The sequence below is a fragment of the Oreochromis aureus genome, linkage group 20, assembly GCF_013358895.1.
Source record: "Oreochromis aureus strain Israel breed Guangdong linkage group 20, ZZ_aureus, whole genome shotgun sequence".
NCBI lineage: Eukaryota > Metazoa > Chordata > Actinopteri > Cichliformes > Cichlidae > Oreochromis > Oreochromis aureus.
The window spans coordinates 35,329,056-35,349,350 of NC_052961.1; the positions used below are offsets into that span (position 1 = coordinate 35,329,056).

The 20,295-nt window shown below is 41.6% G+C and overlaps 1 protein-coding gene across 2 annotated transcripts in view; it reads right to left on the reverse strand.

Moving 5' to 3' along the window:
• The window catches only part of LOC116315127 (serine/threonine-protein kinase 38), a 33,715-nt gene extending 13,959 nt beyond the window's left edge, over positions 1-19,756 (reverse strand). Inside the window, exons 1-8 of one of the 2 annotated variants that reach the window (XM_031733305.2) lie at positions 19,606-19,756; positions 9,769-9,906; positions 9,268-9,319; positions 4,248-4,370; positions 2,859-2,942; positions 2,658-2,781; positions 2,163-2,317; positions 1,820-1,922 (exon numbers count right to left, since the gene is read on the reverse strand). In XM_031733305.2, coding sequence (XP_031589165.1) covers positions 1,820-1,922; positions 2,163-2,317; positions 2,658-2,781; positions 2,859-2,942; positions 4,248-4,370; positions 9,268-9,319; positions 9,769-9,899 — 772 coding nt within the window. In that variant the 5' untranslated portion in view covers positions 9,900-9,906; positions 19,606-19,756. Of the gene's footprint in view, positions 1-1,810; positions 1,923-2,162; positions 2,318-2,657; positions 2,782-2,858; positions 2,943-4,247; positions 4,371-9,267; positions 9,320-9,768; positions 9,907-19,605 lie in introns of both variants that reach the window. The other variant, XM_031733304.2, reaches the window with a different exon arrangement.
• Positions 19,757-20,295: the final 539 nt, after the last annotated feature.

The following is a 20,295-nucleotide window of genomic DNA, read 5'->3' on the forward strand; positions in this document are numbered from 1 at the left end:
TTAACTCAGAGATCTGAAGATATCGTGGACATGCTGACCTCGCTCCGTGGTGTACAGGTCACCCTCATGATTAATATTCACAATAAAAATATTAGCCGAACATCATGAAGTCTGTATGTGTTTCATAGTGTCGAACAACCTTTGTACAGTTAAAGCCAGCAGTTACTATATGACGGAAACACCAACGTTTTCTCTTTTATGCGTTTATACGCAGGTCACGCTAATTACTGAACAAAATCCCAAAGATCAGCTGTTAATCGAATTTATTTGCTCTCTCTCCTCCTTAAACATGTTTTTAATGTTAGTTATAATTCAGAATTGGCGACTGAAACACGTGGGACACATACGAACATCAGGAAATAACACCCCGATAAATATAACCTCAGTAAAAGAAATCCGTGTCAGCGGGGGTTATTACAGCTGCGTACCGGGGCCTGCGCTTTGTCGGCGGTAACAACAGCTCGATTGCTTGCGGGCGGCGGGTCTATCCCACGCTTTGCCGTGAGACTGGGCAGACATCTCGAAATCATCGAAGCACTTTTGCAAAGAGGCTGTATCTTGACAAACCGACCACACATATGAAGATTAAACCGCTACATTCTCGGCTTAAAAATATTAAAAGCGGTATTTGGTGACACACAAACAGGGTTTTTCAAAGTTCAGTTCTGCCGGTTGTTGTGGGCTAAAACAATGGCCACCAGGCCAAAGCAATGGTTTTGAGTCGATCAGCGTTAACCCGCCCCTGAGTTTGATGGGTGAGGCTGACAGATAAAATTAATTCATGGTGAGAGCCAGGCGCCAGGACTGCCAAAATGAAATAAATAAATATATCATTAAATAATTAATTAAATGTGTCAATAATTAATTAAAATGTGAAATACATAAATAATTAAATGTGTCAATAATCAATTAATTACATGTGTCATAACTATTTATTTAATTAATTAATTCCAATTTTAATTATTTATTGCCACATTTAATTAATTATTTAATGGTGTATTTAATTAATTCATTATGGCAGTCCTGGCGTTCCATAACATAGATCATCGTGATGTTGTTTATTATGTTGCTCTTCTTTTTTCTTCTGCTTGTTTTCTTTTTTCTTTCTCAACAGGTGATCCAGGTGATCGATATGTATTTTTTGTCTGCTTATTCTGTTGGTTTTTGTTTTTTGCCCTTTATCCCCGTCCCTCTTCCCCACTGTTTTTCTTTCCCTTTCTTTCCCCCAATCAAGTCGGTCCCGTATTCAGCAAGTGAAAATAAAATAAACAATAAAAGGTGAATCAAATAGACCATTACGGCAAGGCTGGGATGGTCCATTAGGTAAAGTAAATCCGTTGGGCATCTTTCTTCGCCTTTAGACAATAATTCTGATGGCAAAAGAACCAAACGGGACAGGCAAAAAATAAATAAATAAAAAATAATAATAATCAATCGCTGCAGCCTTACTTTCATCCTTACTAGAACTGTACAAATTCTGTTGTGTGCACACTTTAGTAAAACTCTTTTGTACAGTACTGTAGGCCCCAATATTATAGTCACTATGTCTAATGTGACTGCAAACACTTAGACACTGTGTAGAAATCAGCCAGAAATGCATCAACATCCAACTTATATCAGTATTCCTAGCAATCCTGCACATTTTCTGTCATCCGATTTATGGAAAACTGAGCAGAGGAGAAAGTCAGCTCACACTGACCGTGGTCAAACTTCTGAGTTGCGAACACTGTTTTCAAGAAAACAAGTTAAATGCAAGCAAGTGACGGGTGCTGCGTGCAAGCTATATTTGAATTAAATGGACTTTGCTGACTTTGCTTACTGAGGTCATTGGGCAGGCTGTGGTTCAGGTTCTTGTAGAACTCAGTCCGATGAGCCCTCTTTAAGCCTGTGCACAGCCCAAAGTCAGACAGCTTCACGTGACCCTGAAACAAAGAGCACAACATTACACATAGCAGCAAACTAGGATGTCACACCAGGGTCACAAAACCAGACCAAAGGTCAAAGTTCCTCATAGATAAACAGACCAAACAGAAACTCACAGTGTGCAAGTTTCACACAACAGTACAAGTTTTTCATATTTCTTTCATGATACGGAGAGTGCCTAACTATGGTCACATGTTCCAATCATTTAAAAGCTGGTAAAAACGACAGCTCGGACGCACCCTGGAGTCCAGCAGCAGGTTGTCTGGTTTGATGTCTCTGTGGATGAAGCCCAACTGGTGGATGGAGTCAATGGCCAGCACCGTCTCTGCTATGTAGAACTGAGTAGCTTCTTCTGACAGAGTGTCCTTCTTCATCAGCAGGGTCATCATGTCGCCTGCACCACAGCAGCAGAGAACAGTCATTCTACAGGACGGATGACTTCTAGTCAAAGAATACGGTTTCCAGCACATTTAAGTGGGTTCATTTTACTAATTAGTATCGACGTCTGTGCAATGCATCAAAACACACAGAGACATTAGAGTGTTGTTAATGTGAAGCAACAGGATGACTGTTTTTTTTCCTCTCAACTGTTTTTGAGTTTGAAATTGTGTGAGTGATGAAATCATAACTGACTGCCAGAGTTAGAGAGGGGCGCAGCTACAGTACTATTGAAGATGACAGCAGCATTCTTTGGTCACAGCAGTTTTTCATGCTGAGCAGCGCCCCGTTCGTACCTCCAGGTAGAAACTCCATGATGAGGTAAAGGTTCAGCTTATCCTGGAAGCTGTAGAACATTTTGACCACCCACAGACTGTCGGCCTCGACCAGAATGTCTCGTTCAGCACGGATGTGACCAACCTGTAGATGGACAGGAAGAAGGGGTTACACACAGATGTCAAAGGGCAGCACTTCAGGGTGTGTATCCTGTAGCTCACCTGTTCTTTCTCAAGCATATCAGCTTTGCGGAGGATCTTCATAGCATAAACATGACCGGTGTCTTTCTTCTGCACCAAGCGTACCTGCAAGTAGAAATCAACAAAGCTGATGATGAGTGTGGTTGGGAACTTCTTCTGTCCAGAAGTTAGCCTCTCTTCTTCTTCTTTCACTGACTGACTGCAGGATGGATGGATTTTGAGTTATTTTCTCAAAATTTTCACTTATGAACTCAAAATTTCAAGTTAGCTCTGCCAATCAGTAATCTGCGTGAATGAAGTCATTTTCTTGTTACCTGGAAGGATATGGAGGAATGCGCACTCAAAACTGGACCGCAACAAATTGGGAGCTTTCGAGAGTACGTTTGCTGATCGTAACACAATGTGATTCAGCTAATAACACAAGGATTTTATCATTTGTGAAGCCACGCTAAAAAACATACTCCGTAATTCATTCATGTGCATTCATGACTGGCTGTAATTCTGGTAGTTTAGCTGTAGCATTTGTAGCAGAGGGCTTCAGCTTCCGGGTAACAAGGAAATGACATCATTCATGTAGATTACTGATTGGCAGAGCTAACTCGAAATTTCGAGTTACTTTTCTGAAAATTTCGAGTTAATAAGTCAAAATTTCAAGAAAATAATTTGAAATTTCGAGTTATGGATACTTTTTTTTTTTTTTTTTTAGTGGCGGAAATGGGCTTCCATAGAGAACGGATCTCCTAATGAAGCAGAGATTCTTTAAATGATGGAGATTTTTTTTCTAATCAACCAGGTGAAGCCAGCGCACTATACCAGCACTGGAGCTAGTAACATGAGGAATCAGCAACATGTATAATAGTCAAGACATGGTTACTTGTTACATTTGTTTTTTTAAATGCTGTAACAAAAAATGTCTCAAATGTGGACAAAAATAAAGTATTTCTTATCTCATATTCCATTAGAGTAAAGTTCTATGGTCATTGAACCTTTAAAGCAACATTTTAAATCAGAATGAGCTTCCCCCAGCCTCCTAGTATAGACCAGCTACAGTATCAGTTTCAAAATCCTATGTGGGCTTGTTGCCAAGCTACTGCATTCACAAGATTTTCACAAGACTTGACCTCTGACCTTGACCCTAAGGTTGAGGTCACCGAGATTTAAACTCATCTGACATTTTCAGCAGACACACCTACGCTATCAATTTGAAACTTCATCTCATTTTCGAGTTATTGGATTCACAAACTTCAGCGTCCACGTCGAAATTGTAATTGGTGCATTTCTACACAGTGATGAGCAGAGTTAGAATTGTTTCCGTTTTTTTCCATGTTTAGTTACAATTTAGTTTTTATTAGTTAGAATTCTAACGTCCTCGCTGACCAGTTTCAAAACAACAGCATCAAAGGCTTTTACCTCTCCGAAAGCTCCTCGGCCAATCACCTTCAGGGATTCAAAGTCCTCCAGACCCAGTCGAGTACGTTTCAAACGCAGAAATTCGGTCTCTTTCCTTGCATGCTCAGAGCGCCGGATACGTTTCTGCAGAGGACACAGCACTTTAAATACACTACACTGTTCAATTCAGACTTCAGAGGTGTCTGATTTTAAAGCAATAATTAAAATTTACTGTTAAGCAAATTAAGATGTAAGAAAGAAAAATGACCTCCAACAGCCCAGCTTAAATTACTGTCTGGTGGATTTTCAGTGCTTCTAGCTAAAAGAATGAAGAACTGTTTACTATTTAAGGGACTGACAGTGAAAGTGGACAGCATATAAAGCTCATTGCTGCAGACTGAGGTAGCACAAAGGTGATCCCTTAGACTGGTTTATAGTTGAAATCCCCCCGTGTTATTGGTTCTGTTACTAGTTCGTTAACATAAACGAATGGAAGTCTACTGACCGAAAGCAACCAAAGCCACTTTTAAAACTTTAAGTACTGATTTATTTTTTAAATGCAGCTACAGAGGCAGTTTGAGAGCAGGGATCCATGCTGTAAATTAAAGCTGCAAGCAGCGTTATGAGGGCCCTCGCACCCCCTGCATGTTGAGCCACGCCCAACACCTACAACCAGCATGTCCGATCTGATGTCACATTGATGGAATTCATGCATTTAACCACCAGCTAACATTTCATCTCATTCAATCATGATTATAGTCGTCCCACTAGGTGGCGCTCTTACCATTACTGACAAACATACATAAATAACAAACATTTCCGAGGTCAAGTCTCATCACGCCTGCGACCTTTAGGAGAGATTGGACATTGTGTCTCTGAGTGACAGCAGATTACTGCTTTTTGGCAAGTGATTGAAACTCCACGTGCCGCCATGACCACCCCGTTTTCCTGAACGTAAAAAGCTTCGCAATTTAACATCACAAAGGTCTTTAGATTACACGCGCTGGAGATCGGGTCAATCTGATGAAATTCCTTGGAGGAGTTCGTCAAAGTATGAGGCCTGAAATAAAGGGAAAATGTCGCAAAAATTACACATTAATTTTAAAATGGCTGACTTCCTGTTGGATTTGGGATATTGCTCCAAGAGACTTTTTTGTACATCTTGAAATCTCCTATAAGCTCACCAGGTTTCAGACTTATAGATAAAACACAGAGCAGGGGCTGTTGTTTTGAAATTTTGTAGGGGGCGCTGCGGAGCCATATTGCGTTATTCAATGAAAATGATCACATAACTCGATAGCGCTCATCACATTGGAGGGGTGTGCCAAATTTCAGGACTTTTTAAACTTTCCAAGCCCCTCAAAAGCCACTTCATTGTTCATGGTGAACTGCGTTGCCACCAGGGTGCGCCGTTCAGTTTAAACTCACAATTTTCTCACTGAAGCATCACGACAGACTGATGTTAATATTCACCGCTTTTGAGGTGGCCACGTTGAACCTGTGAAAATCAGTACACTAAAATGAAACACATGACATTTCCTGTTGCCACTAGGTGGCGCTCTGCGTTTTCCTGACAATGGGCAGATCAATCTGTTCAGGGCGGGACTGACATCACGCCTGTAAAGTCTGGTAGTGATCAGACTAGATTTCATTGAGTTATACTAATTTGTTTCTTCATGGCGAGACATCAAAGTTCGCCATGCTGCAGGGGTCACACCCTCTTGCGAAAAGTCACAGTTTTCACTGTAACCCAAGACCAACTCCTTAAGGCTTTCCTGGACAAATTTGAGGCTGCAGATGTCACCCATTACAGTACTGTACCCCAAAGTTTAAAACATGACATTTCCTGTTCCCACTAGGTGGCGCTGTCCCTGGTGTCAAATATGGCAGTTGAAATATGTTCAGGGGTGGAGCCTTATCATAAGTCTGCTCTTTGGTCCAGGTGGGACCATGTATGACAGAATGAGAGGCAATAAGATTTTCATGGCGAGTCATCGAAATTCGCCATGGCGGCGCCGCTTCACCGTATCGCGAAAACTCAAAAGCTCCGCAATTTAACATGGCCCAGGTGTGTAGTTGACACTGACCAAATATGAAGCTTATACGACCAAATCCCAAAGAGGAGTTCGAAAAAGTTCGAGGCATGGAAATGGCAAAATTAGAGCCAAAATGTCACCTTCACTTGCAAATGGCGGACTTCCTGTTGGGTTTGCGTCAATGTGCCCACTGACTTTTTTGTTCGTCTTGGCATGATACACGTGTGCCAAATTTCATACATGTAGCTCAAACCATGTGTTCGTAGGGCTGCATTTAACAAGGCATAGGTGGCGCTACAGAGCCATTTCCAAATGCTCATGTGTAAAACCATTAAAATACAAAATTTTTCACCAGACCTGGCATGTGTGCAAAATTTCATGAGTTTTTGAGCATGTTTAGGCCCTCAAAAAGGCCCTTGTTTTGCCTGAAGAATAATAATAATAATAATAATTAAAGCTGCAAGCAGCGATATGAGGGCCCTCGCACTCCCGGCGCGTCGAGCCAAGCCCAACACCTAAAACCAGCGCTTCCGATCTGATGTCACATTGATGGAATTCATGCATTTAACCACCAGCTAAAATTTCATCTCATTCAACCATTATTATAGTCGTCCCACTAGGTGGCGCTCTAACCATTACTGACAAATGGCATAACAAACATTTCCGAGCTCGAGTCTCATCACGCCTGCGACCTTTGGGAGAGATTGGACATTGTGTTTTTGAGCGACAGCAGGTTACTGCTTTTGGCGAGTGATTGAAACTCCACGTGCCGCCATGACCACCCGTTTCCCTGAACGTAAAAAGCTTCGCAATTTAACATCACAAAGGTCTTTAGATTCCACACACAGGAGATCGCGTAAATCTAATGAAATCCCTTGGAGGAGTTCACAAAGTATGAGGCCTGAAAAGAGGGAAAATGTCGCCAAATTTACACATTAATTTTAAAATGGCTGACTTCCTGTTGGATTTGGGATATTGCTCCAAGAGACTTTTTGTACATCTTGATATCTCCAATAAGCTTGCCAGGTTTCAAACTCATACATAAAACACAGAGCAGGGGCTGTTGTTTTGAAATTTTGTAGGGGGCGCTGTGGAGCCATTTTGCGCTGTTCAAGGAAAATGAACATTTAAAAGAAATCCTCATCACATTAGAGGTGTGCGCCAAATTTCAAGACTTTTAAACTTTTCAAGCCCCTCAAAAGCCACTTCATCTTTCATGGTGAACTGCGCTGCCACCAGGGTGCGCCGTTCAGTTTATAGTCACAATTTTCTCACTGAAGCATCAAGAGGGACTGATGGTGATATTCACCGCTTTTGAGGTGGCCACGATGAACCTGTGAAAATCAGTACAACAAAATGAAAGACATGACATTTCCTGGTGCCACTAGGTGGCGCTCTACGTATTCCTGACAATGGGCATATCAATCTGTTCAGGGCGGGTCTGACATCATCCCTGTAAAATCTGGTACTGATCAGATTGGATTTCATTGAGTTACACTAATTTGTTTCTTAATGGCGAGACCTCAATGTTCGCCATGCTGCTGGGGTCACACCCTTCAGCGAAAACTCACAGTTTTCTCTGTAACCCAAGACCAACTCCTTAAGGCTTTCCTGGAGAAATTTGAGGCTGCAGATGTCACCCATTACAATACTGTACCCCAAAGTGTAAAACATGACATTTCCTGTTCCCACTAGGTGGCGCTGTCCCTGGTGTCAAATATGGCAGTTGAAATATGTTCAGGGGTGGAGCCTTATCATATGTGTCCACTTTGGTCAAGGTCGGACAATGTATGACAGACCGAGAGGCAATAAGATTTTCATGGCGAGTCATCGAAATTACCGTGGCGCCACGGCCTCACAGTAACCCGAAAACTCAAAAGCTCCGCAATTTAATATGGCCCAGGTGTGTAGTTGACACTGACCAAATATGAAGCTTGTACGATGAAATTCCAATGAGGAGTTCGCAAAAGTTCGAGGCATGGAAATGGCAAAATTAGAGCCAAAATGTCACCTTCACTTCCAAATGGCGGACTTCCTGTTGGGTTTAGGACATGGCCATAATAGACTTTTATGTGCGTCTCCGAACGTTAGATATGTGTTCGAGTTTTATACATGTAGGTCATACCCATCTCGGGGCTCGCGTTTCTCATTTTTCTAGGTGGCGCTACTGAGCCAATTTTCCCTGGACATGTCTCTGGGACATTAAAATACGTAAATTTTCACCAGACCTGACGCGTGTGCAAAATTTCATGAGTTTTCGAGCATGTTTAGGCCCTCAAAAGGCCGATTCATTTGCCGAAATAATAATAATAATAATAATAATAATAATAATAATAATAATAATAATAATAAGAAACAGAGCAGATACAATAGGGCCTTCGCACTTTTGTGCTCGGGCCCTAATAATAATAATAAGAAACGGAGCAGATACAATATTTATTATTGTGCTATCTACTGTACAATATAAAGCGCCTTGAGGCGACTTTTGTTGTGATTTGGCGCTATATAAATAAAATTGAATTGAAATTGAATTGAATTGAATACAATAGGGCCTTCGCACTCTCGGTGCTCGGGCCCTAATAATAAACGGAGCAGATACAATAGGCCTTCGCACTCTCAGTGCTCGGGCCCTAATTAGCCTTTATACAAGAAGCGTTTCATGTCCACTGTGAGACTTTATTGTACTCGCTTTTCTACTCTCCCAGAGTACTCAAAGCGCTCTATACAACATGCCTCATGCCAATAAGTCCCATTCATACAAGCACTTTCTTCTATACTTTAGTGCTGTTTAGCTAACATTCATACTCTGATGGATGCATCGCAAAGCAACTGGGGGTTAGTATCTTGCCCAAGGATATTTGGCAATGCAGGGCAAGGGATCGAACCACCAACCTTCCAATCAGTAGCTGACCTGCTCTACCACCTGACCTACACCAACATGGAGATTACACACACTGTGACATAAGTCTCCAGAACACGTTGGGGTCAGTAAACACCTTACTCACCTCTTCATCAGCCAAGCCCTCCTGATCCATAACTTTCTCCAGCTTCTGCTGCCTGAAACCACAGCACAGCTTATTACTGGGTTACAGGCATAAAGAGTTATTATGTTTCTTTATTAAACACATGACAAACAGAGAACCAAAGCTTTAGTGCACTTTTACATTCCTATCATTTTCATATAGCAAAACCTTCTGTACTAAAAATGCAATAAACCAGTCAGGACGAGGTTATGACTATACTGTACTGTGAATGCCACAACAGGAAGTGGCCCCTCCTCGGTGTAATACTGACAGAAACCACATCCTGATGAACCAAAACAAACAAAGTGGGTTGTCCATGCATTAGCCATCAGCTTCAATTGTGCTGTGAATTCAGTGGTTAATTGTTTTATTTGGGAGGGACAAATTTATCCAGCCCACATTTTTTTGTAGTTCATAACAAAAGCTAAAATAGCAACGTTAGCCTTTGTTCATGTAAGAAGCACTAAAGCTTGCGAGCGTTACCTCATCTCTCTCTCCTCGTGCTGAGCGATGAGGTTACTATAGAAGTTCTCCAGGGTCACTTTGGCCATGGTGACCCTCTCTTTGGTGTGGTTACTCATGGAAGGGTACGAGGTCTGGCCGGTCATTGCCATGCTTTACCTGAGACAATAAAAAGAGCAAAGAGTTGTGCACTGAAGGATGCAGAGAAGACATCTGCTATTAAAAAATGTCTCGTGTTATGGTAATCTCAGATTTCCCACATCTAAAAATACTAAACTATGAAATAAGAAGACCGTTGGTCCACAGAAAGAGGAAGGAAAGTAGCAGGCTCTGCTGCCTGTGACAATGCTGCTATGAAGAAACAATGAGGAAATCTAACGTGTGAAAAACTGACACCAGACCAGAGGAGGATATTTTAAACATTGTGTGGAAGGCCAGGGTTAGAGTTGCATTTAAGTCAGGAAATTGGGCAACTGTTAATTATTGTGTTTTAACACAACTGTGCAAAAGCCTTTTGCCACATGTCACTTTATGTTTTGCTAGGAGTTTGTACCATTCGAACAGGCTTGAACAGCCATACTGATACAACCAGGTATCTAAATTATCTTTGAACACAGCCTGAACTCTCTTAAGCAAGCTTCCAACTAATTTCTCTCAGTCATCTTCAGGTTTATCAGGCTTCCTGAAGGATATTCCAAAAGCTTTCTTTGGATGATGTCTGCTAGTGATGTGCGCAACTGGTGGACTAGATGATCGTGGACGGGCTCTGCCTTAGCACAGGTTAAAGAGTTCAGTCATCTGGAGGGGCTCAGAGTAGAGCTGCTACTCTAAGGAGACAGGAGACAGTAGAGGCCGTCGCGTCCTGGGTAAAGTATACAGCATAGATGTACATGAAGAAATTACTCAAAAATAAATTATGAGCATTTATTAAATAATGATGCTCCATAAATAAAAGAAAACTATGTTGTTTTGTGCATAACAAAGAGCTCACAATTGTGCAGTCAAAATGCAAACTAACAGACGCTGAGCATAATAACAAAGACAGATTTCACAGCTGCTCTGTTCCCAACTTCTACTGCGTGACTGACAGCCTGGAGTTTGAAATCCGCTTCGTAACCATGTCTCTGAACAGGAGCCATTTATGGTCCTTATACACACACAATACGGTAATATTACGTTGAAGCACAGTACGTATCACTCCGCGAGGCTCCTCGGTAGCCGTAATGCTCCGACAATCCATCAAGCGGTGCAGCTCCGTAGCTTAGCAACGTCGTACTAAAACATTTATTGACAGATTGCTGAGCGCTGTGTATCACATAAAATCGGTTCGCGGTCATCAAGCACAACCAGAATTCATACATAAGGCGCACTGTCGATTTTTGAGAAAATGAAAGGATTTTAGGCCGTGCAGCCCCTGTGGGCTGCATGTCGTTAGCGCGGTTAGCTCATTAGCGCGGTTAGCTCGCTAACACGTTGACGCCGTTCAGCCCCATGCACAGGGCGATTCGCGGTAACTCGCTAACAGAGATTTGCCGCGTTCATCTTGTCATTGCCTGCAGGTGAAGCGATGGGGAGGAGGAGTTGTGTTCAGTGAAGGAGAGGCGAGGCCGAGTAACGTTGCGTAGAGACAAAAGTGGGATGAAAGAGGCAAACCTGCGGCTCCACAAGTAGAATAGAATAGAACAGAATAGAATAGCCTTTACTGTCATTGTACAGGGTACAACGAAATTGGAGTGCCACTTCCTTGGTGCAAAATGCAATAATAAATATAAATGTAAAATATAAAAGGTACAATAAAACAATCGTAAGTACTCAAACAATAGTAAGTACGATATATATACAGGATAGCAGCATTAACATAATGACAGTATGAATAGCAGCATAATATAATATGATGACAGTGACAGTATGGTGTAGCTAAGCAGGTTCAGTTGTTTTTGTGCTTATTTACTACGGTGATAGCTCTGGGAAAGAAGCTATCCCTGAATCTGTTTGTCCTGGTTTTATGTGACCTGTACCGTCGGCCTGACGGTAATAGTTCAAACACTTGATTGCTGGGGTGAGAATGGTCCTTGATGATATTGCCAGCTCTGCTGAGGTACCGAGAGTTTGCAATGACCTCCAGGCTGGGCAGAGAGCAGCCAGTGATCTTCTGGGCTGTGTTGATGACCCTCTGCAGTGCTTTCCTGTCTGCAGCTGAGCACCCTGCATACCATGTTGTTATGCCGTACGTTAGGATGCTCTCTATGGTGGCTCTGTAGAATGTCACCAGCAGCCTCTCCTCCAGGTTGTTCCTCCTGAGCACTCTCAGAAAGTGGAGACGCTGCTGGGCCTTTTTTACCACCGCAGTGGTATTTGCAGTCCAGGAGAGATCATCAGAGATCTGCACGCCCAGAAACCTCATGGAGTGTACCCTCTCCACACGGTTCCCGTGAATGTACAGTGGGGCCGGGTCTGCTCTGCCCTTCCTGAAGTCCAAGATAAGTTCTTTAGTTTTCGTGGTGTTCAGTTGGAGGTTATTAACTGAACACCACTCAGTCAGTCTGTTGACCTCATCTCTGTAGTCCGACTCATCCCCCCTTGAGATGAGTCCAACCACTGTGGTGTCATCCGCAAACTTTAAGATGGTGTTTGAGAGATGGGTAGGGGAGCAGTCGGATGTGTAGAACGTAAACAGGAGGGGACTCAGAACACATCCTTGTGGAGACCCGGTGCTGAGTGTGATGGTGCTGGGCAGGTGGGGGCCGAGTCTGACAGACTGTGGTCTATTTGTCAGGAAGTCCTTGATCCAGAGGCAGATGGGGGTGGAGAGTCCCAGGTGAGACAGTTTCTGGACCAGGATCTCTGGGATGATATGACTGAATGCTGAGCTGAAGTCCAGAAAGAGCATTCTCACATAGCTTCCTCGGTGCTCCAGGTGACTCAGCGCAGTGTGGAGCGCTATGGTGATAGGGTCCTCGGTGGATCGATTAGTCCTGTAGGCAAATTGGTGGGGGTCCAGAGTGGGAGGCAGACCGGCCCTGATGTGCTGACAGACCAGTCTCTCAAAGCACTTCATCACTACAGGCGTAAGTGCAACAGGCCTGTAGTCATTTGGGCTGATTTGGTATAATTATAACGTAACAGACTATATCGATATTGACGATATTGTCACATCTTATATCTCATATGAAAATATATCGATATTTTTAAAAAAAACTCGATATATCGCCCAGCCCTACAACCATGTATCTAAATTATCTTTGAACACAGCCTGAACTCTCTTAAGCAAGCTTCCAACTAATTTCTCTCAGTCATCTTCAGGTTTATCAGGCTTCCTGAAGGATATTCCAAAAGCTTTCTTTGGATGATGTCTGCTAGTGATGTGCGCAACTGGTGGACTAGATGATCGTGGACGGGCTCTGCCTTAGCACAGGTTAAAGAGTTCAGTCATCTGGAGGGGCTCAGAGTAGAGCTGCTACTCTAAGGAGACAGGAGACAGTAGAGGCCGTCGCGTCCTGGGTAAAGTATTCCAAGAAATCCCAAACACCGCTGGCTGAAATGGAGCCCCAAACTATGACAGACACTCCACCATGTTTACAGTCGGCTGTAGACAGTCTTTGAACAAATATTTCTTTAAATTCATTGTACAATCAGACTTGTTGCCACTGATTTTTAGTCTAGTTTTTGTGTAATTTGGCACACCTCAGCCTTTTCTCCATGTTTCCTTTCCTTGAGAACGGCTACTTGACAGCCCACTCTTTCATTCAGACCATTTCTGATGTAGATGAATGGCCTGCACATCTTGCAGGTGCTATGTTAGGGCTTTGGTAGGTCTTTCAGATAATGTTCATCTATAGACAGTTTTGTCATACTGTTTGTTTGTTTGTTTTTGTCTTATCAAGTTTCCTCAAATTTTTAAGGACAATCTGCACACCTTGCTGAGTTTGTTGGTTTTTGAGAAACTCTGGTGCAAAAATACTATTTCATTCCTGTCAAACTGGCAGACGTACAGCTAAAGAAGGAAATAAATCATACATTTGTGACATAGGCTGCTAGTAAAACCAAAAACAAAAAACAAACAAACATACAATTTAAAATTGTGTCAAAGTTGTTTGGTATGTGTAGATCCAACACTGGTTCATCCCTTTTGTTTATGATTGAATGATTCATAGGTCAGTTTTTTTTCCTCATTGTGACACACTGAACCTAAAAAAATGCAGCAAACATGTTTCATGAATCACTGTTATGACCCGAAATTCAAATATAAAACTGTCATATTCAAATGTCATGCAGCAAATACACTTATATACAACTATTTACATTCAAATGCTGACAATGCCTCGTGAGTTTTTGGGAAACTATTAAAAACACAAGCAGGTGTCACTCCAAAAAACACACTGTGTCCACCACAAGCCTGACACTTCCAGGGTGTCACTGCATTTACCTGAAAAAGTGTTTACATCAAAAATCTGCATTTAGTGTTTTGTTTGGTCTAGCACCTGTGACAGTCAGTAGCCCAATCATTGTTTTAACCCACAAAACAAAAGAAACAACTACACACTCCAAACACGTTAAATGTCACAAATCTTGCCACTGTCACAACTTTCCTCAGCAACCAAATGTCACATCATTTATTTGTTGGGTTTGTGAGGACCATCAGCTTGCCTCCAATATTTCCTTAGAACATCGCCTTTTTATTGTTTCTTTCTGCACATATAATTAGAATCAGGATGGTCGTTATTTAGCCAAGTTTGTGCACACGAACAAGGAACCTGACTCCGGTTCACACTTTGTTCTTCTGCATGCAAGAAGATTCTAATCATGTTAAATTATTGCATATACTGCATATTTATTTATTTATTAATTAGGGACGTTCAACGTTTCCTCAAATTTCTTAGTCAACTACACGAGGAAAAAAAAAAATTAGACTAACCGACTAGTCTAAAAACCAAGAAACACGCAGGTGTTAGGTTGAATTTGAGACGCGTGTAATGGAAAGTGTCAAACTAACAAAGACACCTGACACCATCAATCACATTCTTCAATAATGAATCATGCTGCTTAAATGCACAGCACCTCACATCACGCCTTACAAACACTGCACATTTACTGCAGACAGACAACGCAGAAGAAAAACAATCAAAACAAATCGACGTTTAACATGACATGAAAACATGAATGCGTTCACGCATTACTAAAATATGACGTCTGAAAAAGGAATAAACTGTGACGTGTGGTGCTTAGTGCTGTGCACACTGTTTGAATGTTCATGACAGCCACTGAATTAAAAGTTGAAATCTAAAATAACAAAATAATAAATCATCCGCCTATCTGACGTCGGGTTGCAGGGCCTGCAGCAGGGAAGCCCAAATCTCCCTCTGCTACCTCCTTCAACTTATCGGGAGAAACATCGAGGCGTTCCCAGGCCAGCCAATCGATATACAGGGTTCGTACGCTTTTTTCAGGGTCAAATTCAAGCACTTTTTAAGCACTTTCAAGATCCGTTTTTAAGCTTTTCCAGCACCCCCCCCCCCCCCCCCAAAAAGAATGCATGTTTCAATTCGCATCACCTCAGTAAGACCATGTGAAAAGACACCTTAGCTCCCCTTTTGTTCAGACATAGAAAACGCACCACACAAAAAATACTCCAAAAGGATTTCACTTAAAAATTAAGATGTGCAAATGTTAACAAATCAACTTGTTAGAGATATTCTTCTCCTGTTGAAAAAAAAAAGCGAAAAATAAAGAAGTAAGTTAGATAAGATATTGATGCTTCTTTCCTGTGTGCCAAAAAATAGGAGACAGATGTTTGTTTGTTTTTAAGTTATTTCCCAATAAAACTGTTTTATTGCTAACTACATTGCTGTGTGTATTATTGCTGAAGTCCTAAATGATCACCTTTAAAGTGTTTGTGCTAATAACATCAAGTCAGACAGGCATGGAGAACAGCACTGACTGTTTAAGTAGTTTAATGTGTCGGTGGCGATAAACACATTTTGAATGAAAGCCGGGGAACTTCTTCTATTCTTTGTGACCATATGGATCACTCATATTACCATTATTTTCGTTTAAACGTCATTGATTGCGTTTACACTGCAATCTGCCTTTGGTGGCTTTTTTGCAGCAACTGTAACGTTCACTAGTAGAACTGACACACAAAACACAAAACGACTACACTACACACTAACTACACAAGACAACACACTAACTTGAGACTCCAAACACGATAAACGTCACAAATCTCTCACGTATCAAAACTCTCTCTCTCTTTATCGCTCTCTCTCTTCCCTCTCTTCCCAACAACCAAATGCCACATGTTGCCGTATCATTTTTTGACTGGTCGACATGGTACATTTTCCCACCAATAGGGAAGGAGTGTTTTTCTTTTTTCACTCACAAGCAAAGCGTGTTTGCTAGCGCTCTCCTTAGAAAACACAGTTTTACCGTTTCTTCCCGATAAACGCCACTGTTGTATTCAGACCCCCCCAAAAAACAAAAAAACATCGGTTTTACGTGACCTATCAACACAATTTAAAAACTGGTATACAGTTTGAAGTCCGCACGTTCGACCCAAGTTGAAATGGAGACTCTGGGTCCGTCGACCCCAGAGGGTTAATCAGAAAGCCTTAAGTTAGCTAGTTATGTATCGGGCTAATGTTTAAAGCTTTCACTTGAGTAAATTACTCATATTACTGCTAAGTAATGTTGGCTAAGTTCACAGCATATTCCGTAATAGCGCTGCCATACTGCATCACACTCAGTGCATTTCAATCATTTCTCCAGCGAGTTTGATAGCTAGCAAAATAATAATCTTTTTTTTTTTTTTTTTTTAAATAGCATGTGTAACGTGCGTCGTCAAGTACTGGAAAATTATTTACTAGGACTCACCTATCATGCGACCAGAGAGCGCAAACTCCACCATTGTTGTTTTCCATCATTAAAAACATTAAAAGCATTAAAACAGCAACCTACAGGTATGTTAGCGCACTCATCCCCAACGTCCGAGGGAGGGGCGGGGTCACATATTAAAACAGACGCAAGGCAGCCCAGGCGGGGAAATTTTGCTTTTGCTTTTTGTGACTCATTTTATTTCTCTATCTGATAAGAAAACAATTCAATCAGATAGCTATTTATTGTGAATGAAATACAGTTACATTTTCAAGCACTTTTAAGCACCACATCTGAAATTCAAGCACTTTCCCAACCTTGAAAAGAGGACATTAGAATTCAAGCACTTTCCAGGATTTCAAGCACCCGTACGAACCCTGGATAGCTTCCCAGTGTGTCCCAGGTCTACGCTGCGGCCTCCTCCAAGTAGGACATGCTTGGTCTAAATACTTTACCGAGGAGGCGACAGCTTTAGCTGTGTCCTTTCAATGTGGAGGAGTAGCAGCTCCCAAATGACTGAATTCTTTATCTAAGGGAGAGCTCATCCACCTTTCGGACAAAGCCAATTTGTATCCGCAATTTAATTCTAATATTGTTAACAAAAAGATTACGCCTAGATTTACAGATTCATGGTGTTTCTCAACAACAATGTGCCATCTGGTGGCAGATAGCTGCCTAACATTCAGGACACAATAATATATCGAATCGTTATTCTGCCTGCCTGTCGATTCTTGCACTCTCACTACGATCAGCTGATTTCAGTTTGGATATGGACATTAGCTTTATTGCACAAAAGAATGAGAGCGCAATGGTAAAGTGGAGGACAGAAACAACTGCCTCATACTGTTAACACAACTTTGGGTCTTTGAAAGCACCTGCACAGCAAGCATGCTAACGCTAAGCTAGCCAAGAGCCCAGAGTGATGTTAAAGCTGAGTAAATGCTGACCCCAGACCAGCACCATGATAAAGTGAGCCACAGCTGAACATCAACAGGTAACAAACTGATGAACAGCCAGGCTGCAGCTTCTGTTCTACCTGTTCACGTTCCTACAGTAGAATCTCTGTGGTGATCACTTTAAAGTGTCTTATATTTGATTTGTGTCATCAGCTCTGTTTTCATACCTAAATGCTCAGAGAAAGCTCAGGTGTGTCCTCATTAGGACAGGGATTTGTGTTGGTGTGTGGGGGTGTAGCCTCAGGTTTATATTGTTAATTGGTAATTATCAGACAGTGTTTCACATCATTCAACATGAAAGTAACGTAACGAATCCTAGTTAAGTAACGTACTGCATTACCTTCAAGGAAAGTATTCTGTGTAATATGTGCATTAATTACTTATTTCAGTAATGACTGGAACACTGATCACAACAAAGAGGGGAACACCTCCAACATGCACAAACGTAATTAATTTGCATGAATACGATGTCTTTGATATGCTGCTTAGACATGGTGGTGACTCAAAGTGGAGCCAATGAGAATTGATAAGTGATATCTATAATGGAGAAGAAACTGCTCAATTCTTCCCGATCCCTGGTGATTACAGGACCAGTGCTGCTGGAAACATGTTTCTCACTCAGCGTCTCAGTAACAGCTCAGCCTCTTTGCTCTTAATGGTGTGCACGCTCCATGTGACAACATCCTATTCACTTCAGCTGCTGTGTTATCAGTCTTTTTGTTTATAACTGGGGGCTGTGTGGGCTTAATGTTGTTATACTTTTTATTCACACGCTGCCCCTAAGTACGTTTCTGTTGCTGGTCTGTTTTTAGTCGCACATGTGGGTGAAGCACTCATGCTACAGAGCGGCGCAGCAAAACCTTTTATAATCAAATTACTCGATGAATTGTACACTATATTGTTACATACTTTTTGACAAAGGATTCAAACATGTATAAAGAAGGAACTTACACATCGGACTGTTTAACAATTTGTTTAGGAAAGCACACAGGCTTCCACTGTGGGAAATCAGCACACAGATATCTCCAACCTCCAAACCACCACTAATCCCAAAGAACCCCAAGAATTATCTCACTAAGTTTATAATGGTAGACTCATAATAGCATGCTTCCCTGCAGCCTGTACAGCTAACATTAGTAACTTTAGTTACATTTGGTGTGTGGGAGAGTAAATTAGTTTTTATGTGTAGTAAACAAATTCTATGGTTTAAATATTCAACACGTGACACAATTAGAGAAAAAAAAAAGAGGTAAAAACAGAGGAAAAGCCCATTTCATGTTTTGTCAGACGTTTATGACGTTTCACTGAAGCCCACACCCTCTGCCTTTTTCCGCAAGTTGCATCTGCTCAAAGTTTTATGATCTCAGATAAATAAGTACATTAAAAGAGGAAATAAATAAAACGCGACGGTCAAGAAATAGCATTGAAACCCGACAGGAGCCAACAACACGTAGTTCCGGATGCACGCAGTGCCGAAAGAGTCAAGAATTACGGATAGAGGATAACTTAAGCCAACACTCACAATCCTTCCTCAGTTCTCTTGAAGTTTAGAACTTTAAATTTACAAAGTTTCATTAATCTCACTCTACTACACTAACTTGCTATCATTAGTTAGCTAGCTAGTTTGCTATTAAAGTTCCTGCCAGCGTAAAGCCAGCGAGGGAAAACATAAGCGATACCCAATACTTCCTTCAAAATAAAACGGCCTTTTTTCGAGGAAATGTTTCGCCTCAGCTTTGAACGTACGCGTCTTTATTTTTTAAAGCCTTGACCAGAAAACACCGGCCTTCGTACCCACTGCTTTACAACTTGACTTGAAGTTCTCCAAAGCAAACAGCTAAGTGAAAGTTAGCTAGTTAACGTTAGCTACTTATCTGCTCAAAGCGCCCTAGTCGTTTGTTACAAGTACAATAAGGAACAAAAACACATACGCGTTACTTGTTTCACAAGGCAGCGAAAAGAAGAAAGCAGCTACCACAGCGACTTGTCGTCGTTTAATTCCACGTTTTAGAGTTACTCTTTGTTCGCTTACCTTGGTCGAAGGTGCGGTGTCTGTCGCCTCTTGCTCTGCTTTGCGATGAGCGTTGCGTCACCAGCAGTTTGAACTCAGCGGACACCTAGCGGCGCATCATGCCCTCCTCCGTGAGCCAGCACAGGAAAGACGGTTGATTTCTCCACTGCGCGTCACATACATGACACTGAGCGTTCACTCAAACATGTGGCAACATGTTAATAATTTGATTTTCATAAGACGACCGAGAAACAGCTCAACGGCGCTACTGCTAACAACAAATATGCACTGTACTGTAAGAAAGCAACATTATTTGACAGCAGTAACAAAGCTCTTTTTAGAATATAATAGTTTTAAAGGAATATTAAAATAATAATACACATTCAAAGGAAATCAAGAAAGCTTTAAACTCAGCAAACAATAAAGTTACAGCTATAAAATATAGGCTATTCTCTGCATAAAGAGAAATGAGTTGCCTCAAGTTTCGCAATAATATTTATTTTTGCTCTGTCCGGTAGTTAAACACACCCTGTTTTCTCTTTAGGATCCAATTTTAGGATAATGCATAGCTGGACTGGCCATCGGGCATACCGGGCATTTGCCCAGTGGGCCAATAGTGATTTTTCGTTTTTATGGGCCGATGGGTTTTTTGTTTTGTTTTGTTTTGTTTTTGTAACGGTATAAACAGTGAAAGGTGGTGGATTGGCCAAA